At 37.0% G+C, this 27,134-nt stretch overlaps 1 protein-coding gene across 1 annotated transcript in view; it reads left to right on the top strand.

Annotated features, from left to right (window-relative positions):
* Nucleotides 1-27,134, top strand: part of DIAPH3 (diaphanous related formin 3) — a 539,529-nt gene that overhangs the window by 343,338 nt on the left and 169,057 nt on the right. Inside the window, exons 23-24 of the mRNA XM_073795265.1 lie at nucleotides 7,042-7,166; nucleotides 23,452-23,616. Coding sequence (XP_073651366.1) covers nucleotides 7,042-7,166; nucleotides 23,452-23,616 — 290 coding nt within the window. The remainder of the gene's footprint in view (nucleotides 1-7,041; nucleotides 7,167-23,451; nucleotides 23,617-27,134) is intronic.

Genomic DNA, 27,134 nt, shown 5'->3' with positions numbered 1-27,134 from the left:
ATTAGACAAACACAAAAAACAAAAACCAACCAAACAAAAAAGAATAAGGATTAGACTGACTTTGAGTGACAGAAAAAAAAGTAACAGTGGCTTACATAAGATTCATTCATTCAGTATTTCATGAGTTGTTTTCTGAATGCCTCTTCTGTCTCAGGTTCCATTTGGGGTACTGGATAGAGTAGTATATGAACACAAAGGAAAAAGTCTCTACTCTCTTGAAATTTACATTTTAGGTAGTGGATACAGAACAAAGAAAGAAGTCAATGTATATTATGTCAGGTGGTTAGCTGTGGAATCCTAGGCCAGGTGTTTTTTTGTTTGTTTTTTGGAATGTAGGTTGGGAGGTCAGAGAAGGCCCCATAGAGAAGGCCTTTGCGTGAAAGCCTGACAGAGGAGTGAGGAGGCATGACAAGGTGTGTGAGAGAAGCACTCTAGGCAGAAGGAAGAGCAGGTGCCTAAGCCCTAGATATGGATGTGAGACTGGATCAGAGGGAGGCGGGGGGGGGGGGGGGGGGGGCGTAATAGGAGATACGATCAGAAAGGTAGCAGATCCAATAGGACGTTATTGGCCATTATAAGGATTTTGACTTTTCTCTGAGATGGGGAGCCATTGGAAGGGCTTTGAGCAAAAGAGTGACATCTGGCTTGCATTTTCAAAGGATTGCTTTGACTGCTTCTTTGGGGGAAAATGTAGAGGAACAATGGGCAGATGCAGTGAAACCAGTTTGATGCTGTAAGAATAATCCAGGGGAGAGAGCATGTTGGCTGGGACCGAGAGGTTGTAGCAAGGGAGGTGAGAAGGATTTAGGCAATGCACCTACATTGAAGGTAGAAATCAACAGGATTTACTCTGTGATTGAGTATGTGGGGTATGAGGGAAAGAGAGGAGTCATAACACCAATCATTTACTGAGGTGCAGGAGCAGATTCCAGAAGCAAGATAAGTTCCAATTTGAAAATGTGAGTTTAAGATGCCTATTAAATATTAAGTAAAGCTACTCAATGGGCAGTTGGAGTTCAGGGGAAAGATCTAAGCAGGAGAAAAAATTTGGAATTTTTCAAGTTTAGAGATATGCATGCAGTCCAGGACTTGTTAGGCTGCATGGTCTCTAATAGCCATACATGAAAACTCATCTCATAATTTGCATGTCAGTTAGTCTGTATTTATCATGGGCCACATTAAAAGCAGCCACACCTCCCTCCCACAAACATGCACACAAAACCATTATCTTGAGGGAATATTTTGAATATTGTTACAAACATCTCTATTACGGGCCTCTTTTCTTTAATATTTACCATTTTCTTGAACATCTTAATTGCAGAAAGGAGTTTTCAAATTCTTATAGGTAAACATGATTTTCCATTAGATAGGCTTCTCCCACTAATATTGTTTTCTCTTGTAAAAAGGTTGTTATGCCTTTAGCACCTTCTTTATAGTCAGAGAGGACAAAGCTACTTCTTTTCTGCCCAGAGTGGGGGAAATGGGTCAGTAGAACCGACTGGAGCCCTTTCACTGGTTGTGCTTGTCATTTCCTCTGCTTGCCTTCTGCCTACCTGTCCTCTCTCCAGACTCCATAACAAATATAGGCAATTCCTTTGCAGTGTGATGTATATAAAAAAGGTAACAGCAAAACCATCATCGCATGTATAGATCTTCCTTGACTTATGATGATGTTACATCCAGATAAACCCATTGCAAGTTGAAAATACCATAAGTTGAAAATTCATTGTATACACCTAACCTACCAAAGTTCATAGCTTAGCCTGGCCTAACTTACACGTGTTCAGAACACTTACATTAACCTATAGTTAGGTAAAATCATCTAACACTAAGCCTAATTTATAATAACGTGTTGAATAGCTCATGCAATTTATTGAATACTGTGCTGAAAGTGAAAACCAGAATGGTTCTCTGGGTACAGAATGGTTTGTAAGCGTATCGATTGTTTACTCTTGCATGGCTGACTAGGAACTGCGGCTTGCTGTCCATCATCACAAAAGTGTGTACCACATATTGCTATCCTGGGAAAAGGTCAGCATTCAGTATATGAAGTATGGTTTCTATTGAATGCATAGCTCTCCCCACCGTCGTAAAGTTGAAAAATTGTTAAGTGGAATGTAAGTCAGGGGTCCTCTGTAGTACTGGGTTGGACAAAAAGTTCATTCGGATTTTTCTGTAACATCTTATGGAAAAACCCAAACGAGCTTTTTGGCCAACCCAATATAAGAAGTTAATTAGGGGATGCAAATTATAATGTATTATTATGTGGAGTTCCATCAAGAATCAGAACAATGGGAAGAAGGAAAAGCTGAGCAGAAGACAAGCTGAGGGTGACTGGCCAGTCACTTAGCATTGCTTCTTTCAGTTTACACCTTTGCCTGTTATAAACCAAGCTGCAATTTATTTTGAGTTTCTGCTTTTTTTACCATCTTATTTCAGTTTTATGCTTTTCCATCAACATAATGAATGTTATAATGATACTGTAGATCTTAGATTTTGTTCTAGGCCTATTTAATGTTAGGGATTTCTTTTAATGGTACTGAGGTTTTTGTCCATCTTGTCCATTCATTTTATTATTTTTAATGTGCATTTGTGAAATATTCTTACAGCTTTATTAATACCTTTATTATTACAATTGTCTAGGAAAAATCACTATGTTGAAAGCTTGAAATGCTATAGTTTCTCTCACAAAACAATTGTGTCTAGGAGCATAGGGAGGGTAATTTAGTTTGAATGTTTACAGTTTTTTGTTAATAAGTTGCTGTTTAAGCATTCTTTAAAGGAATCAACTTCCCTGAAATGTATCATGGTATGTAAGAATGACTGTGACATTTCTTAGTAAGCTTGTTATAAAATAATGACCAATACCTCCAGGAGATATTCATAGACAATTATTATTTAATTACAGAGATTACTTAAATGTATACAATTTCTCCTTTTTTATTTGAAATCTTAACGTGGTAAATCATAGAGGCCATCGTATTACAGAGAGCCTATATTCATGATTTCTGTAAATCTAAATATTTATGGTTGTGATTTTGACTTTTATTCAGAACTTTTCTAACACCTCTAGTGTATAATTATCATAATAACTAGGCACTTGGAGAAAAGTCTGTGTCTTGGATTTTAAGGTTTTAGATATTTAATCTGTTCTATTTTCCCATTTTAATGCTTTTATCTCAAGAGGTTAAAGTTAAATACAAAATCCATTCCTTCAACAAACATTTGAGTATCTGCACTGTATTATGTAACCCAAGGTACAAAGATGAATAAAATATGGCTCTCTTCCCTTAGGAATCCCCAGTTAGTTGGGAGAGGAAGACACATAAAACGATAAAAGTAATAGAGTGTAGTAATTGCAAAGATAGAGATAATTACCAGGTATGACACGTAGGGAAGGCATGTCACCAGGGGCCTGACCGGGGTTTTGGACTCATATTGTAGAGTATGAATAAGAATGACTTGGGTGGAGTGGGCAAGGCAAATAGACACGGTATTTCCATCATCAGGTACGGAACAGATGAAAGGGTTTGGGAGGAAGGGAGCTACGAGCAGGACTGTTGACTTGGGAGTAAAGTGTGGCTGATTAGGAGGTAGAGCCAAGTTGTGGGTGGAACTCCCATGTTGTCATGTAAACAGTTTATTGCCTGGTTTTTAAGCAGGGAAGGGACATCTTTAAATTAATGTTTGTCTGGAAACTTCCATGTACAGTGTGGATATGGCTCTGAGAGAAACAGTAGGAGACAAGAGGGCAGAGAAAAGTGTTCCAGATGCCTTGAATAGTGTTCAACCTAGCAAGGAAGTAGGTCCTATTTGTCATGTAAAATGTGAGGAATGTCACGATCCTTTGGATCTGAGGGTTCAGGAGAGGGAAGGGTCAAGACTAGCAGGTTTCTAGCACAGGAAACAGAATTTATGGTTCTGCTGCCCACTAACGTGTGGAGATTACAGATGGGCAGTTAGCTGGGGACAGAGATACATGGTATCTGAGGTGACATCCCATCTGATTGAATATTGAGTAAAATGCAAAAATTGAAATTGCCTTAAAAAAATCTAGTGAATTCTGTTTGATGATGGCTATGTTTTGTTACTTCTAAATAATGAAAAGGAATTAAAAATAAAAAATAAGATTAATTTCTTGGTCAAGAAATGTGACAAAGTTGAAAGATAAAATTCATACACAGGTCAGATACAGAGACACCAGTAAATTAACACTTCTTTGAGGGTGTACAATTTAAAATTCTCTGCTCCAGTTGGGATTTCTAATACAAAAAATTATAGTCACTGACCTCAAAAAACGTGACACATGAGAAAAGTGTGGCTAAATGATGTTCACGGATGTATAAAGGTGCTATCTTTGTAAACATAATTGCTGAAAAAGAAAAACACCAAAGAAATTCTTAAATACTCTTTAGTTTCACCCATCAGATGGCCCCAAACATTGGATAGTATTTTATTCTCCTAGAACTTGCACACACATTTCTTTCTTTCAGTTGTGCTTTGGTCTTCATTTAAAAACCAGCACTGCTGGTTTCACTAAAAGTTGATCAATCACACTTAAATTCTCTTAACTATAATACATAAATGTAATCAGATAGTGCTGATGAAGCTTAAGTAATGGCTTAATGGGATTTCTATCTGTAGAGTAGCCACAGAACCACTTTTTAAGACAACCTGCTTACTCCTTATGATGTCAACCTTAAATGTTTGAATATGCCCCACAGCTTCCTAACATCCCAAACATTTTGCTCTTGAAATTAGCAACTTTTCTTTTTAGCCTGAGTTCTACAACACTGTTCCTGGCATGTTGATGATGATGATGATGGTGATGATGACGATTATTTTTTAAGTTTCCTTAGATTCTAATATTACTGACTTTAATCTTTAAGGTCTTCATGTCTTACTGAGTTCTAAGAATAAGAGTAACATCTCATAATCCATTTTATTTTAAAAAAAATTCTTCATCCTATATCATAGCATTTGATCTTTATGAAATAGCAATGAGGTAAAGGTATGAGACGAGATTCTTCCTATTTCACTCATGTGGAAATTGAGCCAGTGAGAAGTTGCTTCATATCACAGTGATAGAACGTAGTCCCTGACCCACTGCTACCAATGAGTTGGAAGAGGCTCAGAGGATCCCCTAATAAGCATTTCATCTGAACCTGAAGCCCTTCTCTCTTCCCACTGAGAAGCACTCACTCACTGGGATAGCTTTATGTTCAATCACAAGCAGCTGGTCTCCTCTGAGGGCTGCCCAGGCTGTTAGGCAGCTCTGAGGGTGACAACTCATAAATCAAAAACGTACTCATCTTATACCTCCTCACAGGTACTGGAGTTCTGCCTTCTGACCAGACATGCACTTCAGTGTCCATGCGGCAGAGTAAAAACTATATATTGGGTCTTATTCCTGATTCCTAAAATCTTTCTTAAATGATGAGAGTGTATTTTGTATGCTACTGAGATGACTCAAGGCAGATGGGGGGGAGGGCCAGCTTAGGGAACTTCAGGATGGGGGCACTGGTTGACAGAGGTACCAACCATGTGATTAGAGGGTTAGAACTTTCAGCCCACCCTCTGAGCTCCAGTTCAGTCACCAATCGCCAGTGATGTGCTCAATCGTGCCTGTGTCGTGAAGCTGCGATGAGACTGAAATGACGAAGCTAAGGGAGCTTCTGCTGTAGTGAGCATAGGGACATGCTGGGAGGGCAGCGTACCTGGAGAGAACATGGAGACTGTGCTACCCCCTCCCTCCCCATTCCTTGCCCTATGCATGTCTTCCATTTGGCTATTCCTGAGTTATATCCTTTATAATAAAAACTGTAGTAGCAAGTATAGTAAGTACTTCCCTGAGTTCTGTGAGGGAACTCACATTATAATTTTTCACATTCTAAAAAATAAATGAGTTGGTGGGGAGGGCATGGGAACCCTTGAATTTATCATTGGTTAGAAGTATGGGTGATCCCTGGGACTTGTGACTGTCCTGTGAAGTGAGGGCAGTCTTGTGGGACTAAGTCCTTAAATCTGTGGGTTCTGGGCTAACTCCAGGCAATGCATGTCAGAATTGAAGTGAATTGGGAGACACCCAGTTGGCGTTGGAGAATTGGTAGCTATTGGAATGAAGTATTAGGTGTCAGAAAAAAACAAATAATCCACCTATGTTCCTTCCCAGTGTTTGCCTTGTGCGTTTTGTTACATGGGAGTTCCTCAGATTTTATTTGTCTTTTCACTAGGTGTTTCCCAAATTTGATGTGTGTGTGTAATAAAATTTGATCAGCAAACTTAATCATAATGTTTTAAGTATGTGATTTTGTCCAATGGTGTGCTAACACATTCAATTTAAATGTTAATTAAAAATTATAGTATATCTCTCTTCCATCCAGCCATCTATCTATCCATCCTGGGTTTAGCTGTATGTGAAATCACTTGTGATTTGCACTGGGCAAGAATGTACACACAAAAAAATCTTTATTAGTTAATAAACACAGATTGTCCTCATAGTACCACTAAAGAAAGTTTGACATTTGTTTCACATGTTATTCAGATAACCCCTGATACCTTTTCATTCCTGTCATGGGAGACCTTGAACAGAAGAGCATACTTTCTCCATGTTTTCCATGTATATTTTATTTTTCCCTCTCAAAAGATCATGATTTTGAAAAATGCTAAAATTATATTGAAATAGTTTTAATTTTAAAAACAATTGTCTTTCTTTGCCTTCTTTTTCTGAATAGACTGTTTATTTTGTTTTGTTTGTAGAGGTCAAGGACTCTGATTTTCAACAAAAAGTATTTCTTGAATGTGGTTTGTACATGTGAGCTTTTCCTAAATTTCATCTTCTGTTTTAAATAATCTTTTATTAAATTTTCTTCATTTCTGGATTTAAAAATCAAAAAATTTAAATGAAATTTACCTTTCATTTATTTTAGTGGATTTCCATTATTATTTTAAGGTTTTTCACAAATGTTTTGTTTCTAGAGTGTTTTACTTTTTTATATTATAATTTTGTCCTTCTAATGCGTATAATATTCTCTCTCTTAGTTTCTGTAGAAACGCTGGAAAAGAATTTGAAGCAGATGGGAAGGCAGCTTCAACAGCTTGAGAAAGATTTGAAAATCTTTCCCCCTCCTGAGGACTTGCATGATAAGTTTGTGACAAAGATGTCCATATCCTTTGATATCTAAATAGCTTAAGTCACTAGTCAATTAGGAGTACGATTTACTTAACATTTTAAGTATACTTGCATAACCAGAGATCACCCTACAGAGCCAAGAGCCAAATTATAGAAGGTTTAACCTTTGCCTTCTTGCAAGGAAATTTATCAAGGCTTTTACCTATCAAGAATAATATAGAAGTTTATTGATTTCAATCCTTTTTTTCCTTTTTATTAATATGAATAATATGTTGTCTCATCTTTTTCCTTCCATATGCCCTATTTCCTTCTGATGTTCATGGTAAACTGAAAGGATAGGAAAACTCAATTTGAGGAAGTTTGAATCTAATGTCATGTTGTGATTTAGATACTTTTGAAATGTTTTAGGAAGCAGATGAAGACTTTATAAACTGTTGTGACTAGTCAGCTTAATTTCAAGAGTTGTTATATATTAAAAATTAACTCATATTCAAGAAGCTTTAAAATCTCCTTTAGAAATACGACATGGTTCCAAAATCAGAACCGAACCTATCCCAGTCACTACTGGTGTAGGTATTCTCTAGACCCAAAATAACATTGACAAAATATGTGTGTGTGTATGTTTATGTGGAAGTGTGTGTGTGGATATACATATATACATAAAAACTAATAGCATTAGGATTGTGTCCTGCTTAATTTAAGGTTCCTTGATATTCAATTATCTTCGGTTTTACTAAGTTTGTCAGTTAATCTCTAATGAGTGATTGAAGTAGTAAACTTTTTTTTTTATTTCCAGAAACTAATGTTGAGTTGCTTTCCAAACCATTCTGTGAAATTAGATGTCTTTTGCCTTCTAATAAAGTATTACTACTATGCATTATCAAAATTCCATATGAACTTCAGAATTCTATATGAAAGGATAACCCACTTCTAAACGAGCTCTTATAAATAGATACTCCTAATATTTTATTTTAAACTGAGATACTTGAAATAAAGTAACTACTTTTCCTCTTTCTATCTCTTCTCCCCTGAGATTTGTCAAATCACAAAATTATTACCTGGCTTGTCATAGATTTTATTGTATTATATACTTTCAGCTTAATTGTTAATTAGTTCAATTTTAGCTTTCTTCACTGTCTCTTTTGGGAGATATCATAAAAATGCACTCCAGCAACAATCAATTCAGGCTAATGTGTTTGTTTCCTTTCATATGTTTCCTATCCACCCAGTCTCTTCTTTTATTAGGCAGGATGCCTTTATCACTACATTTGAGAAGGTTGTTTTTTTAAAACTAAAATCTGTGTTTATCCATCAAATATATATTTGCCACACCTTCTAATTTGGCAAAGTATGCTTTTTAAACAAAATTTGTTATTGTAGAATTGTATCAGATTCATCATTCTTAGCTTCCCCCCCAATTTTATCATATTAAAATATTCATATGTGACAATTTATTATAATCATTAAGAACTGTTCACTGAGGCACTTTTTATTGTTCCCTATAGATAGAAAGCATTTTATAAAAGGTTTTGCTTGCATACAGTTTCTGGTAATATACTGTATGTGTACTAATTATGAAGCTCAGTTACCTGGAACATAGGACCTGAGATAAATTCCTGAGCTTAGAATACAGGTGGTAGAATCCTGCTCAGCAGGTGATCTCAGGACCTATGCATACTTGTGTTCATATGACACAGAAGCTGAATGATGTCAGCTTCTTGAAAGGTATGTAGCTCATAAAAAGCAACGAGCAGGAAATCAGAAGTAGGAAGGATGAAGCTTTGTTGGAAACAATTTTTCATTCTGAGTACAATTACACTCCATGGACAAGAAAGCTTCTACATCCTGTCGCTAAATATCACAACCTAGAAGCCTCTAATGAACTGATTAGCATTCATGTATTTCTTGGAAGTCAGATATATGAACAGTTGGTGCACTTTGCTATTGACAAAGCTTATAATCATAAATATTCTTTGCTGAGATTAGATTGTACTCGTTTGCTTTTCATCTTAGTTAGACATACTAGTTTCAAAGTAATTAAATTCATTCATTGCAAAGCTTTGTTTACTTTAATTAGGACTGACAACAAGTCAGATTTTGAATATTAAATGCATTTATACAGACCTTATTAAAATGGCAAATTGTGAGCTTCTTACATCTTAGAAACCGGAAGAATTTGGAAACTAAATGCACAATGAATAAAAATGTGTTTAAAGTTTGGGTTGTTAACACTGGAATTTTATGTTTTAAGTATTAGTGCTTATTAGCTAAAGCACATATCAAATGTTTGGATCATCAACAAATTCTGAAAGCATATGTGTGTTACCTAAGTTTTTAAGGATGCATTTTTGCAAATAGATATTTACGTTAAACAATCATGATTTAGTGAACTTTTAATCTGTTAACTGAATTGTTTTAAACTATAGTGTACAATTTTGTTATAATTTTACGAAATGAAATTTCACGAATAGCACTCAACTATAGTATACTGTATTTTTATTCTGCGAGTACTTGCTTTCTTTACATACACTTCTTAATATTAAAAAATACAAATTTAGTACATTCTTTAAAAGGCATGCACAATTATTTCATATATATCACATTGACTTTTTAGTAATAATTATGTTACTTTTCGATTGCAAAGCCTGGTCAAAAGTATAATTAGAGTAGAGTAGTTTCACTGTAAATATTTGCTTGAAAATGTGTAATGTGTTTTGTGGTAGGGTCACCAATATTGTTATATATAAAGTATTATATGTGAGGTATACACATTTATTAAATTCTTTATCAGTGAGAAAATTAGGAAAATGCCAGGATTGGTGTCATGCGATGCTTTTGCATTTCTTCTGAACTTTACATTCTGGAATATATGTTATTTTGAGGAAAATAACAAATAGATCCTAGAGCATCACCCTTGAAATTCTCCTTGCACAAGGCTTTACCTTTCTCTTTTCTCCTCATCCTACCCCCTCTCCCAAGTCTCTTAGAAAAAATCATTTTGCTAGACATTTCTATATTTTTGTATTTGTCACACAACTTACGTGACACGTTATTCGACTCTTCTCCATTTTATAGTCTTTAAATTTCTTCATTGTTATCGCACTTTATATATTTTCACTTTCTTTTTTGTTATTACACTGTATAGCAATATTTTGGATGCTCCTCAAATTACTATGTAGATGCTAAAACTGAGAGAAAGACTTACATCTTACTTATATCTATATTCCACACTGCATAAAGCACAGCATTTTTCAGGTAAATGGATTTAGTACATTTTTATTTAATTGAACTGTGGTTAGGAGTAAAATAGAAGAGTAGAATGGGTGAGATGTAAACTAGTATAATACATGGTCCATTTGCAAGAGTGGGAAGTTGCGTAATTGAGTGATTTGTAAGAGGAGAGTTTTTCTTTTGAATTAGTCTTCTTTCCTCCCTTGCCTGTTTTCTCTCTCACCTGTTTTCCATTTAACCCATTCTTAATAAACTTTTAAGTCTCAGATTAAAATATCCTGCTCAAGAGCCCTTCAAGATGACAGAGGAGTAAGACGCGGAGATCACCTTCCTCCCCACAAATACATCAGAAATACATGTACATGTGGAACAACTCCTACAAAACACCTACTGAACGCTGCCAGAAGACCTCAGACTTCCCAAAAGGCAAGAAACTCACCACGTACCTGTGTAGGGCAAAAGAAAAAAGAAAAAACAGAGACAAAACAATAGGGACGGGACCTGCACCTCTGGGAGGGAGCTGTGAAGGAGGAAATGTTTCCACACACTAAGAAGCCCCTTCGCTGGTGGAGACAGGGGGTGGGCAGAGGGGAAGCTTCAGAGCCACGGAGGAGAGTGCAGCAACAGGGATGCAGAGGGCAAAGTGGAGAGATTCCCGCACAGAGGATCAGTGCCGACCAGCACTCACCAGCCCGAGAGGCTTGTCTGCTCACCCGCCGGGGCGGGTGGGGGCTGGGAGCTGAGGCTCGGGCTTCGGAGTTCGGTTTCCAGGGAGAGGACTGGGGTTGGCTACGTAAACACAGCCTGAAGGGGGCTAGTGTGCCGGGAGGGAGTCCGGGAAAAGTCTGGAACTGCCTATGAGGCAAGAGTCATTCTTTCAGGGTGCGCGAGGAGAGGGGATTAAGAGCACCGCCTAGGGCTTCCCAGGTGGCGCAGTGCTTGAGAGTCCGCCTGCCAATGCAGGGGACACGGGCTCGTGCCCCAGTCCAGGAAGATCCCACATGCTGCGGAGCAGCTGGGCCTGTGAGCCAAGGCCGCTGAGCCTGCACGTCCGGAGCCTGTGCTCCGCAACAGGAGAGCCCACAACAGTAAGAGGCCCACGTATCGCAAAAAAAAAAAAAAAAGAACACCGCCTAAACGAGCTCCAGAGATGGCACGAGCCGCGACTATCAGCACAAACACCAGAGACAGGCATGAGACGCTAAGGCTGCTGCTGCAGCCACCAAGAAGCCTCTGTGCAAGCACAGGTCACTATCCACACCTCCCCTCCTGGGAGCCTGTGCAGCCTGCCACTGCCAGGGTCCCGTGATCCAGGGACAACTTCCCCAGGAGAACACACGGTGCACCTCAGGCTGTTGCAACGTCATGGTGGCCTCTGCCGCCACAGGCTCGCTCCACACTCCGTACCCTTCCCTCCCCATGGCCTGAGTGAGTCAGAGACCCCGAATCAGCTGCTCCTTTAACCCCGTCCTGTCTGAGCGAAGAACAGATGCCCTCAGACAACCTACAGGCAGAGGCAGGGCCAAATCCAAAGCTGAACCCCAAGAGCTGTGTGAACAAAGAAGAGAAGGATCTGCCAGCAGCCTCAGGAGCAGCAGATTAAATCCCCACAATCAACTCAATGTACCCAGCATCTCTCGAATACCTGAATAGACAACGAATCATCCCAAAATTGAGGCAGTGGACTTTTGGAGCAACTGTAGACTTAGGGTTTGCTTTCTGCATCTAATTTGTTTTTGGTTTTATGTTTACCTTACTTTAGTATTTACCCTATATTATCATTGGTAGATTTCTTTATTGATTTGGTTGCTCTCTTCCTTTTTTTTTTAATATATATATGTATGTGTATATATATATATATATATATATATATATATATACACACACACACTTTTTACTTTTTCTCTTTTTGTGAGTGTGTATGTGTATGCTTCTTTGTGTGATTTTTGTCTGTATAGCTTTGCTTTTACCATAAATCCTAGGGTTCTGTCTGTCCTTTTTTTTTTTTTTTTAGTGCTGGTTATCATTTATGGCTTTGTTTTCTGGTTTGGTTGCTCTCCTTTCTTTCTGTCTTTTTTTTTCTTTCTTTCTTTCTTTATTACATTTTAATTTTTTTAATCTTTATTTTAATAACTTTCTTTTCTTTCTTTCTTTTCTTTCTTTTCTCTCTCTCGCTCTTTCTTTCTTTCTCTTTTTCTTTCTTTTCTTCTCTTTTTCCCTTTTCTTCTGAGCCGTGTGGCTGACAGGGTCTTGGTGCTCCAGCCAGGTGTCAGGCTTGTGCCTCTTAAGGTGGGAGATCTGAGTTCAGGGCATTGGTCCACCAGAGACCTTCCGGCTCCATGTAATGTCAAACAGCGAAAGCTCTCCCAGAGATCTCCATCTCAACTCTAAGACCCAGCTCCACTCAATAACCAGCAAGCTACAGTGCTGGCCACTCTATGCCAAACAACTAGCAAGACAAGAACACAACCCCACCCATTAACAGAGAGGCTGCCTAAAGGCAAAATACTTAACAGACACCCCAAAACACACCACTGGATGTGGTCCTGCCCACCAGAAAGACAAGGTCCAGCCTCATCACCAGAGCACAGGCACCAGACCCTCCACCAGGAAGCCTACACAACCCACTGAACCAACCTTAGCCACTGGGGACAGACACCAAATGCAACAGGAACTATGAACCTGCAGCCTGTGAAAAGGAGACCCCCAAACACAGTAGGTTAAGCGAAATGAGAAGACAAAGAAACACAGCAGATGAAGGAGCAAGGTAAAAACCCACCAAACCAAACAAATGAAGAGGAAATACGCAGTCTACCTGAAAAAGAATTCAGGGTAATGATAGTAGAGATGATCCAAAGTCTTGGAAATAGAATGGAGAATAAACAAGAAATCTTTAACAAGGACCTAGAAGAACTAAAGAGCAAACAAACAATGATGAACAACACACTAAATGAAATTTAAAATTCTCTAGAAGGAATCAATAGCATAATAACTGAGGCAGAGAATGGATAAGTGACCTGCAAGCTAAAATAGTGGAAATAGCTACCACAGAGCAGAATAAAGAGAAAAGAATGAAAAGAATTGAGGACAGTCTTAGAGACTTCTGGGACAACATTAAACACACCAACATTTGAATGATAGGGGTCCCAGAAGAAGAAGAGAAAAAGAAAGGGACTGAAAAAATATTAGAAGAGATTATAGTTAAAAACGTCCCTAATATGGGATAGGGAATAGTCAGTTAAGTTAAGGAAGCACAGAGTTTCCCAAACAGGATAAATCCAAGGAGAAACATGCCAAAATACATATAAATCAAACTATGAAAAATTAAATGCAAAGAAAAAATATTAAAAGCAGCAACAGTAAAACAACAAATAACATACACCAGAATCCCCATAAGGTTAATAGCTGATCTTTCAGCAGAAACTCTGCAAGCCAGAAGGGAGAGGCAAGACATATTTAAAGTGATCAAAGGGAAGAACCTACAACCAAGACTACTCTACCCAGCAAGGATCTCATTCAGATTCCACAGAGAAATCAAAACCTTTACAGACAAGCAAAGGCTAAGAGAATTCAGCAGCACCAAACCAGCTTTACAACAAATGTTAAATGAACTTCTCTATGTAGGAAACACAGGAGAAGGAAAAGACCTACAATAACAAACTCAAAACAAATAAGAAAATGGTACTCGGAACGTACATGTTGATAACTACCTTAAATGTAAATGGATTAAATGCTCCAACCAAAAGACATAGACTGGCTGAATGGATACAAAAACAAGACCCGTATATATGCTGTCTAGAAGAGACCCACTTCAGACCTAGGGACACATACAGATTGAAAGTGAGGGGATGGAAAAAGATATTTCATGCAAATGGAAATCAAAGGAATACTGCAGTAGCAATTCTCATATCAGACAAACTAGACTTTAAAGACTATTTCTAGAGACAAGGACACTACGTAATGATCAAGGGATCAATCCAAGAAGAAGATATAACAATTGTAAATATTTATGCCCCCAACATAGGTGCACGTCAATACACAAGGCAAATGCTAACAGCCATAGTAGGGGAAATCAACAGTAACACAATCATAGTAGGGTGCTTTAACACCCCACGTTCACCAATGGACAGATCATCCAAAATGAAAATAAGGAAACACAGGCTTTAATTGACACATTAAACAAGATGGACTTAATTGATACTTATAGGACATTCCATCCACAAACCACAGAATACACTTTCTTCTCAAGAGTTCATGGAACATTTTCCAGGAGAGATCATATCTTGGGTCACAAATCAAGCCTTGGTAAATTTAAGAAAATTGAACTCGTATCAAGTATCTTTTCTGACCACAATGCTGTGAGACAAGATATCAATAACAGGAAAAAAATCTGGAACGAATACAAACACATGGAGGCTAAACAATACACTCCTAAATAACCAAGAGATCACTGAGGAAATCAAAGAATACCTAGAAACATATGACAGTGGAAACACGATGACCCAAAACCTATGGGATGCAGCAAAAGCAGTTCTAAGAAGGAAGTTTATAGCAATTCAATCCTACCTCAAGAAACAAGAAACATCTCAATTAAACAACCTAACCTTACACCTAAAGCAATTAGAGACTGAAGAACAAAAAAAAAACCCAAAGTTAGCAGAAGGAAAGAAAGCATAGAGATCAGATCAGAAATAAATGAAAAAGAAATGAAGGAAACAATAGCAAACATCAATAAAACTAAAAGCTGGTTTTTTGAGAAGACAAAAAAGATTTATAAACCATTAGCCAGACTCATCAAGAAAAAAAAGGGAGAAGACGCAAATCAATAGAATTACAAGTGAAAAAGGAGAAGTAACAACTCACACTGCAGTAATACAAAGGATCATGAGAGATTGCAACGGGCAACTATATGCCAATAAAATGCACAACCTGGAAGACATGGACAAATTCTTAGAAAAGCACAACCTTCGAAGACTGAACCAGGAAGAAATAGAAAATAGAAACAGACAAATAGAAATAGAAAATATAAACAGACCAATCACAAGCACTGAAATTGAGACTGTGATTAAAAGTTCTCCAACAAACAAAAGCCCAGGACCAGATGGCTTCACAGGTGAATTCTATCAAGCATTTAGAGAAGAGCTAACACTTACCCTTCTCAAATTCATCCAAAATATATCAGAGGGGGGAACACTCCCTAACTCGTTGTACAAGGTGACCATCACCCTGATACCTAAACCAGACAGAGATGTCACAAAGAAAGATAACTACAGGTCAGTATCACGTATGAACATATACGCAAAAATTCTCAACAAAATACTAGCAGACAGAATCCAACAGCACATTAAAAGGGTCATACACCCTGATCAAGTGGGGTTAATCCCAGAAATGCAAGGAGTTTTCAGTATATGCAAATCAATCAGTGTTATAAACCATATAAACAAATTGAAGGAAAAAAAATATGATCATCTTAATAGATGCAGAAAAGCTTTCAACAAAATTGAACACCAATTTATGATAAAAATGCTCCAGAAAGTAGGCATATAGGGAAATTACCTCAACATAATAAAGGGCATATATAAGAAGCCATAGCCAACATCTTTTCAGTGGTGAGAAACTAAAACCATTTCCTCTTAAGATCAGGAAGAAGACAAGGTTGTCCACTCTCACGACTGTTATTCAACATAGTTTTGGAAGTTTTAGCCACAACAATCAGAGAAGAAAAAGAAATAAAAGGAATCCAAATCGGAAAAGAAGAAGTAAAGCTGTCAATGTTTGCAGATAACATGATAATATACATAGAGAATCCTAAAGATGCTACCAGAAAACTACTAGAGCTAATCAATGAATTTGGTAAAGCAGCAGGATACAAAATTAATGCACAGAAATATCTTGCATTCCTATACACTAATGACAAAAAATCTGAAAGAGAAGTTAAGGAAACACTCCCATACACCACTGCAACAAAAAGAATAAAATACCTAGGAATAAACCTACCTAGGGAGACAAAAGACCTGCATGTAGAAAACTATAAGATACTGATGAAAGAAATTAAGGATGATACCAACAGATGGAGAGGTATACCATGTTCTTGGATTGGAAGAATTAACATTGTGAAAAGACTATACTACCCAAAGCAAGTTACAGATTCAGTGCAGTCCCTATCAAACTAGCAATGGCATTTTTCACAAAACTAGAACAAGAAATTTCACAATTTGTATGGAAACACAAAAGACCCCGAATAACCAAGGCAATCTTGAGAAGGAAAAATAGAGCTGGAGGAATCAGGCTCCTGTACTTCAGATTATACTACAAAGCTACAGTAATCAAGACAGTATGGTAGTGGCACAAAACAGAAATATAGATCAATGGAACAAGATAGAAAGCCCAGAGATAAACCCACACACATATGGTCACCTTATCTATTACAAAGAAGGCAATAATATACAATGGAGAAAAGACAGCCTCTTCAATAAGTGGTGTTGGGAAAACTGTACAGCTACATGTAAAAGAATGAAATTAGAACACTCCCTAACACCACACACAAAAGTAAACTCAAAATGAATTAAAGACCTAAATGTAAGGCCAGACACTATAATACTCTTAGAGGAAAAATAGGCTGAACACTCTGACATAAATCACAGGAAGTTCCTTTTTGAACCACCTCCTAGAGAAATGGAAATAAAAACAAACTAATGGGACCTAATGAAACTTAAAAGCTTTTACACAGCAAAGGTAACCATAAACAAGATGAAAAGACAACCCTCTGAATGGCAGACAGTATTTGCAAATGAAACAACTGACAAAGGATTAATCTCCAAAATATACAAGCAGCTCATGCAGCTCAATATCAGTAAAACAAACAACCCAATCCAAAAATGGGCAGAAGACCTAAATAGACATGTCTCCAAAGAAGATGTACAGACTGCCAACAAACACATTAAAGAATGCTCAACATCATTAATCATTAGAGAAATGCAAATAACAATTACAATGAGGTATCACCTCACACCAGTCAGAATGGCCATCATCAAAAAATCTACAAACAATAAATGCCGGAGAGGGTGTGGAGAAAAGGGAACCCTATTGCGCTGTTGATGGGAACGTAGATTGATACAGCCACTTTGAAGAACAGTATGGAGTTTCCTTAAAAAACTAAAAATAGAACTACCATGTGACCCAGCAACCCCACTACTGGGCATATACCCTGAGAAAACCATAATTCAAAAAGAGTCATCTACCACAATGTTCATTGCAGCACTATTTACAATAGTCCGGACATGGAAGCAACCTAAGTGTCCATCGACAGATGACTGGTTAAGCAATATGTGGCATATATATACAACGGAATATTACTCAGCCATAAAAGGAAACGAAATTGAGGTATTTGTACTGAGGTGGATGGATCTAGAGTCTGTCATACAGAGTGAAGTAAGTCAGAAAGAGAAAAACAAATACCGTATGCTAACACATATATATGGAATGTAAAAAATATATATATATTGCTTTGAAGAACAAAGAGGCAGGACAGGGTTAAAGACGCAAACATAGAGAATGGCCTTGAGGGGGAAGAGTAAGCTGGGACAAAGTGAGAGAGTGGCACGCACATATATATACTACCTAATGTAAAGTAGATAGTGGGAAGCAGCCATATAGCACAGGTAGATCAGCTCGGTGCTTTGTGACCACCTAGAGGGGTGGGATAGGGAGGGTAGGAGGAAAACACAAGAGGGAGGAGATATGGCGATATATGTATATGCATAGCTGGTTCAGTTTGTTGTAAAGCAGAAACTAACACACCATTGTAAGACAATTATACTCCGGTAAAGATGTTAAAAAAAAAAAAAAATCCACAAGCAGTAAATGCTCGGGGGTGTGTGGAGAAAAGGGAACCCTCTAGCGCTGTTAATGGGAATGTAAATTGATACAGCCACTATGTAGAACAGTATAGAAGTTCCTTAAAAACCTAAAAATAGAACTACCATATGACCCAGCAATCCCACTACTGGGCATATACCCTGAGAAAACCATAATTCAAAAAGAGACATGTACCACAATGTTTATTGCAGCTCTATTTACAATAACTAGGACATGGAAGCAACCTAAGTGTCCATCGACAGATGAATTGATAAGCAAGATGTGGCACATATATACAATGGAATGTTATCCATAAAAAGAAACGAAATTGAGTTATTTGTAGTGAGGTGGATCACCTAGAATTTGTCGTACAGAGGGAAGTAAGTCAGAAAGAGAAAAACAAATAGTGTATGCTAACACATATATATGGAATCTAAAAAAAATGTTCTGAAATCTCTAGGGGCAGGACAGGAATAAAGGTGCAGACGTAGAGAATGGACTTGAGGATATTGGGAGGGGGAAGGGTAAGCTGGGACGAAGTGAGAGAGTGGCATGGACATATATATACTACCAAATTTAAAATAGATAGCTAGTGGGAAGCAGCCATATAGCACAGGGAGATAGGCTTGGTGCTTTTTGACCACCTAGAGGGGTGGGTTAGGGAGGGTGGGAGGGAGACGCAAGAGGCAGGAGATATGGGGATATATGTACATGTATAGCTGATTCACTTTGTTATAAATCAGAAACTAACACACTATTGTAAAGCAATTATACTCCAATAAATATGTTAAAAAATTGTATATACTTCTCATCCTGTATGAATCCTCAAGTCTATGATGATCTCTTTCTTCTCAGAAATCTTACTACATTTATAACGTCGTGTTCACGGCTTCTTGACAGTCATGCTTCAGTCACTGTCACCTTCTCTGCCAGGACTTCCCTGACTACGCAGCATAAGTTAGCCTCTGTCACTGTATACAATATCACACACAAACTTTTGTTTTCTTCATCATGCTTATTATTGTCTGAATATCTCATTAATTTTCTTCTTTATTACCTGTTCACCACACTCTAGAATTCATGTTTCATGAAAGCAGGGACTTTGTTTACCTTGTTAACTACTCGTTTTCCTCATGTCTAGAAGAGTGGTACTTAGTGGTGTTTAGTGACTACTTATAGATTGGCTGCCAACCTGGCTGGCTGGCTGGCCAGATCCCGGGTACTGAAGAAGATCTATAAAATGTTTTAGATGTAGGGCTTCCCTGGTGGTGCAGTGGTTGAGAGTACGCCTGCCGATGCAGGGGACACGGGTTCGTGCCCCGGTCCGGGAAGATCCCACATGCCGCGGAGCGGCTGGGCCCGTGAGCCATGGCCGCTGAGCCTGTGCGTCCGGAGCCTGTGCTCCGCAACGGGAGAGGCCACAACAGTGAGAGGCCCGCGTACCGCAAAAAAAAAAAAAAAAATTTTTAGACTATAAACATTGTAGGACTGATTGAAGCTGGTCCTTGTAAGATGATTAATGGAAGTAATAGACATCCTTGGTGGGGAAGGTGCAATAATGGGGGCAAAACATGAGAATAAATGTAGATCTACATTTAGAATAAATTTATGCTGGGTGGCTGGGTGGCTTGGGAATGAACAGTACTTGCTAACCAGGAGTTAAATCCCACATCTCATTCTGACTACTTAGTTGGCCAACACTAAACATTTTTGGTTCAATGTGTGTGAACACAGTTCTGGTTGTCATGTACCTTCATATGGGAAAATTATACTTGTTCAAGTAGAAGTTAATCAGAATTTGGCCTTAGTCCTGGTAAAGGAAAAGAAAATAGGTTTTACAAAAATATCAAGTAGTTGGATATATATCAATATTTCTGTAATGAATTTTATCAGAGTTTAATTTTGTTGTATAGCTCACCTATTTTTCTCAAGCTCTTTACAAATATAGAACTTTCTGGGGAAGAAAATAAAGCCTTATGACTACTATGGATATGGGCATTAACTTCTAGCTGGAGTTTAACAGTTGGTACAAGAACATCTGTGTTTGTTTTTTTCTTTTGGATAATGATTATTTTTTATGTGAATGTTCCCTCATCTGTTAATGAGAAAGTACCCAGCAGTAATGATGTAGAGTGCCTCATTAAGGTAACCATTTATTCCATTCTATCAAATAGTCATTTTAAACTTCTGAGAATTTATTTGGCTATTTCCAGAATTATTTCAGTTCAATCACAATTTTACCGTCTTTGTGGATAATTCCACTTATTTAAAGCTCTACTTACTTTCCTTTGGGAGCAAATTGTTTTGTAAATAAAAATGATAAGAAAGTTAACTTATAAAACTCTCTAGCTGTTAAAACAAGACCATGTAATTTCCATCGTTCTGGCTCTTGGTCTTCTTTCCCATCACATCATTTAATAGAATTTTACTGTTTTATTTAAGTATGCTCAAGCATATTTCTGATATGTCATTAACTTTTGATTCTTAACCTACAATCTAAGAAGTGTTATTGAGTAATAGAGCTTTATTTTAACCTATTTGCCAAACTGATTCCTGTGAATGGGCATATTCCCAGGTATTAGAATAAAATTACTCATATTTATTAAAACTCAAAGCCTTATAAGCAGTGATAAGGGCAAAAAAGGAGTAGCTGTAGGACCATACAATTAGAAACACCCACCATAGTAGTGCAACCTGTTGTCCAGGGTAACTACTTTTTAGGAACTCTGTTAGCTCTTAACATTACATCCAAATTGTATGTGTTCGTGTGTGTGTGTGAATGTGTATATGTGCAATTTTATGAAGAGAAGTTCCTTGACTTACATCAGACTTTTGAGGAGGCCTGCTACTCTTCCCACCGAAGTTTGAGTGATGACAGTAGGGTGAAATAAGTCATTGGCACCAATGTAGCTGCAGATGATTAGACTTAATACAGCATCTAGAAAAAGGGTTAATAATCACAGGTGATCACATGGCAAAAACAAAACACTACTAGGGGATTGTACTAGAAGGGAAAACAGAGAACTTCATTACAGAGATACCTGGACTAAAAGTGCTATATATTCAGTGGAAGAAATGATCACTCACAGTTGCAGAGATTAGAGAAGGTGGCTTCATGGAAGAGGAAGAATTGAACCAAACTTGGAATGATAGGTTTGGACAAGCAAAGGCAGAAAATGATTCCTCTTTTAGGCAGGAGTTAAGGATATATAAATAATCCATGTGGATATAGTCTCTATCTGGGACATAAATTTTAGGTGAGAGTTTATAGATGGAATATATAAACCAATGTTGATTTCTCAATTTGCTAGGTAAATGAAGGGATACTTACTGCACATTACAAATCAATCACCATATGTTCCATTTAATGATAGTTTCTGAATGCATTTCAAGTGTGATTTTTATTTACATAAATTTACTTTACTTACAGCATTTCACAAATATGGATGTTTCACGAGACAAAGTATATGGAAACTTGTGACTGTATTATAATTTCTTATGATTTTGTGATTTCACTAATACAAAATCTTTTGTTCATCCAAGGATTAAAAAATGATGCTACATATAAATGCATCGACCACTGGTACTATTATGATTTAGATTCTTAGAAAGTATGAGGAGGCATTTTGCTGTTTAAACTAGCCAAAGAAAGATCCATAGATTTTCTAAGCTCATTAGAAAAAAAAAAACTCAATTTAACCTATTGCATTAGAATCTAGACTCCTTACATTCTAGTCTGTTCTTCTAAAATACTATATATTTAATTAAGCAGAGCATAGTATTAAAAAACAAACAAACAAAAACAGGCATGGAAGGGCAGTATGTAATCTGTGGATTGACCGTAGACATGGGTACAGGTGATTGATGGGGATGCCTTGTTTCCTTGTGGGAGCAGCATTCTTCTCTGCCCCAGGTTCACCACATATCTGGCAACAGTGCTACCTCTTTCTTTCATTCTTTTTCTCAAAACAGAGGGCCTGGATCATTTTCCTTATTTCATCCTGTACTGGAGAATGCTCTGACCAGAGGAACCATATCTTTTTGAAATTGTAGACAATTTTTCTTTTTAGACATAAACATTCCATTTTTTATTTTGTTCTCCCAGTCTGAGTCTAGTTATTCTTATTTTCTGACTTCTGAAAAAATGTGTTAATATCTGTTTATCCTTTTGTGTTAGAGACAATATAATGACTTCAGTAAGTTTAATGTCCCAGTTTAAAGGAGCCGTAGATAATTATGACTGATGCTGTAGCGGAGTCGCCTTTTCAGAATGTGGTATGGAGATTTTTTATCTGGCTACCACAGCAATCTGTCACACCACAAAGGAAATTCTATTGTTTGTTTAGAAAATGTGTTCTAATGCCACCACCACATTCACAGAAAGTTAGTCTTCTCAGTCTCAGTGTGCTTTCAACTAATTGTCATAAATAAGTGAGAAAAGAACATTTCTGTGTGTGTGTGTAATCATAATTTTAAATCATGTAATTCATAGAAAAAATTGTATACCAATTTTCCAAAGAAGTTAAAACATGAATTTACTTATACAATATAAGAAGTTTTTAATGTAACTCAAAAAATTTATTGCTTTTAGAACCTTAAGTAAAGCTTAAATTGAATAAGTGGGCAATAATAAGACCAAGTATTTATATGTATTACGAAATGCCATTTTTCTAAGAACTTTGTATGTTTTAACTCATTAGTCCTCACAACAGCCCTATAAGTGATGTTATTATTATTATTCCCATTTTACAGGTGACAAAATTGTGGCACAGAGAAATGAAGGCATTTGTCCACAGGCACAATACTACCAAGTGCAGGAGCTAGAAATTGACCCCAGGTTGTCCAGTGTAACTACTATGCAAAATGCCTATGTTATTGATTTCAATATCATTGAAACTACTGAACTATAATTTTAAATCATATTGCATGATCTGATAAGATAGGCAAATTTGAAGAAAAATTTCCTTGAACTTAATTGTAAAAGAGAAATATTAAATATATAAATAACTTTTCTGATAACTTCACCAGTGTTAATTAGGAAGCACACTTAAGATTTCATCACTGTACAGTGTAGATTGAATTGTAAGAATGGTTAACTATTAGAGCTAATTTTGGCATTTTGGAGATATGTAATAATGACTAACAATTAAATTAAAACATTGGACTTATAGGATTTTTTTTCCCCTAAAGCATTACTTTGTAAATTTCAGAATACCTTAACTGTAATATACAGCTTTGTTATCAGTGCAAAAGAACACTATGAGAAACTTTCAAAATTACATGAAAACATGGACAAGTTATACCAGAGTATAATGGGGTACTATGCCATCGATGTGAAGAAGGTGTCTGTGGAAGACTTTTTGACTGATTTGAATAACTTCAGAACCATGTTCATGGTATGTTAAAAATCTTAATTTGTTTTTTAAAAGTATTTGTATCTATATTACTATTATTATATTACTATAATATATTACTATATTACATATTATAATTATATATTATATTATATATATAATGTAATATATTACTATCTATTATTACTCTTATTACTTCATTCTACTCCTGTTGTCTGTAGTAAAATCTACCTTTTCTGATATTGAAAGTTAGCTTTAAAAATTTCAGATTTTTAAATCTATTGAAAAATGTGTTTTGTCCTTTTTTTGGCCTTCCCAACATTAAGCTGTAATCAGAAATTTTGATTGAAAAAGTGACAAATTCTGAAGCTTTTCGTAAAGACTCCCCTCCTGGCTGACTACAAAGCACTTTTGTAGTAAGCTTTTGGCTATGAATTTGTTTCTTTATACTTAAGATCAATTTGTATTTTTGTGGTATAATTTTACCAAATTCTGTGCAGTTCTTATGAAGCTTTTTTCCCCTTTTCTTAATGCATTGTATAATAAGCTACCTGCGATTTGCCTTTGAATGGATTTTACATTCCTAGGGTTTCCTTTAGATACTTTAATAGGGAGGTCAGGTCTCTGATGTGGAATCCTTTCATTTAGGCATTAAAAAGATCTTTTGAAAAGTATTAGCTGATTAGATGGGGGAGAAAACCACACACGTATTAAAGTGAGAAAGCATTGTTTCCTCTAGGGAAACTGGTAATACATTTCTACAACAAAAAATTACGTTATTCTTAATAGATGGGTGAGTCACTTTTATGTTTCAGCAAATGTTTGTGGGGATTAAAAAGTTTTGAGGTGTAAAGAAAAAGAAGGTTGAATTTAAAGAAGGTTGAATTTCTTTTTAATCTCAGGAAAACTTTATTGCTGAATTTATTGGACTTGATTATAATCACCTGGTTGTGACTAGATACCCTTTCAATAAAAACTCAATATTTTAAATGAAAACTGGTCTACAATAAGTGCACATTTGCTCACAGCTCTAGTTTATTTCTTCCACAAATTCAAAGTGATTTTTTAAATTATTTTTTCACTACCAGAAATGAATCTATTAAATATATTTATTATGTGCCTATATTCGTGACGTATAATATACTACTTTAATTTTTATAATATTTTATGAGACAACATGGCTTAGTGGAAGTAGCAAAGGCTTTGCAGTTTGAGAGAGCAAGGTTTGGATTCCACACTAGTTAATATATGACTATGATTCCTTTTAACTTTCTCGAGCCTCAGTTTCCATATTTGTAAAAGGGGATGTTAATTCCTTTCTCATGAGAGTATTTAAATATTAAATGAGATAATATATATTAAGTGTCATAGCTCCTGGTGCATGGTAGTTGCTTAATAAATTATTATGCAGTAAAGGGTTAACTCAGTGGGCTTAAGGTACTCAAACCCTGTACATTTTAGAGAAAGTAGTGGCCCTTGACTGGCTCTGGAGAGAGCAGCTGTGAGCCTTGGAATATCCTGCCCGGTATGGCCTTCTTTGTATACCTGGGGCCTTGGGCCAAGCTAGATAGTTTATGCAAAAAATGTGATTTACGGTGAACACCTACTTTTGTTCACCAGGGGCCTTGGGCCACACTGTCAGTTCGTCGTCTGTGGGGTGCTGGAGACTGAGTAGCCAAGGTCATTCATGCAGGGAGTCTATATTCATGCCTGCATGACTGACCTCAATAACTCTTATTATTTATTTATTTATTTAAATTTTATTTATTTTTTTGGCTGCATTGTGTCTTAGTTGCGGCACGTGGCATCTTTTGTTGTGGTGCATGGGCTTCTCTCTAGTTGTGGCATGCAGGTTTTCCCTTCTCTAGTTGTGGCGCGCAGGCTCCAGGGTGAGTGGGCTCTGTATTTTTGGCATGCGGGCTCTCTAGTAGAGGCACCCGAGCTCAGTAGTTGGCTTAGTTGTCCTGAGGCATATGGGATCTTAGTTCCCCAACCAGGGATCGAACCCATGTCCCCTGCATTGGAAGGTGTATTCTTTACAACTGGACCACCAGGGAAGTCCCCTCAGTAACTCTTGACATCAAGGCTTGGGTAAGCTTCCCTGGTTGGCAGTACATCACACGTGTTGTCACACATTGTTGCTGGAATAATGAAACTCCACTGGAAGAAGACAACTGTGATTTTAATCTATATCCTTTCACTGTAAGAAACTGTTAACAGTGAGTGTAACAACTTTTCTGAGTTCTGTGAGTCCTTCCAACAAATTATCAAGCCTGAGGGTGGTCTTGGGGACCCATGACACAATTATGCATAAAATTATAAAATGCATATATAAAATAATACTACCCATCAGATATTGAGTATTTTGTATGAACCAGACATTTTTCCAAATGCCTAACATATATTACCTCAGTCAATCTTCATGATAATTCTGTATCTTTTCGTTGTTTCTATCCCCCTTTGGCAAATGAAGAAAGAGACCAAGGCCGTATTGTCTGGTTTTGAAACCAGATCTAATTCCACATCTTCCTGAGATCTGGTAGGAGTTCTCTGGGTGACTTGGCATTTCTGTTACTAGGCGATGGGCAGAGAGAGAAAGTGTTTGAATGGAGGAGGATTCAAGGTGGAGGGTCATAGAGTGACAGCTATACTTTGCCTATTTCACAGTTTACATGGTCCTAGAAGTAGCTGCTATCACACACACATACATATAGACACAGACACACACACACACTCATATACACATTGTACTAAATTAAACTCATTAGAGCTAAGTATAAAACACTTTATCTAAATAAGTAATCTGGAGAGGGAATTTTCTTTAGAATAAAAATAAGCATAAAGAAGACTGTAAGGGAAGTATAATTTCACACACAAATTTTTTCTTCCTTTCTTTATAGTTATACTCCTTGAATTTTGGACACTGTATCTTTAAAAAGACCACAGCGTCAAGACTAATAGAAATTACTGACAAATAGATGTCTATTTGTCAATGTCTTCTGATCTCTTAGGTTGCTATTTAATTCCATACAATTCAATTGTGGAAACCAGGCTAATTTCAATGAGTTAGTGTGAAAATATTGGGGATAGATGTGGACCTTTAATATGTTGAAGGTTTGTTCTGGAAAGCCACATTAATACAATAGGCAAAAAATATATTTTCTCTTTAAGATACACTTAAGATATGTTTACATTGTTAAGTATAGTTGATACATTAAACTATGTTTACACTATTACTTCATCCACTGACATTCATGATCCCTGGTCATGAATGAGCAGCAAATGTTCCGGTAAATTGGAGGTCCGTTTTGTATTACACATAAGAAGTTGGAGCATTGTCCTCATTCTACACCTGCCCTCCACTACAGCAGCTTACTATGGAATGTTTTCTCTCAAGTTCTGGCCACTCTGCTCATTGTTCCCTATGCCTGGCACACTCCCTCCATATTTTGCCGGGCTATATTATTGTACTCGCACTTCTAATCTGTGCTCAGAATTTCCTTCATCTAGTATCAGATGCCCCCATCTACAGTGGGTGGCATTCTCTAATAGCTAACACA

The sequence above is a fragment of the Tursiops truncatus genome, chromosome 18, assembly GCF_011762595.2.
Source record: "Tursiops truncatus isolate mTurTru1 chromosome 18, mTurTru1.mat.Y, whole genome shotgun sequence".
In the NCBI taxonomy this organism is placed as follows: Eukaryota; Metazoa; Chordata; class Mammalia; order Artiodactyla; family Delphinidae; genus Tursiops; species Tursiops truncatus.
This window is presented reverse-complemented; position numbering and strand designations above follow the sequence as displayed.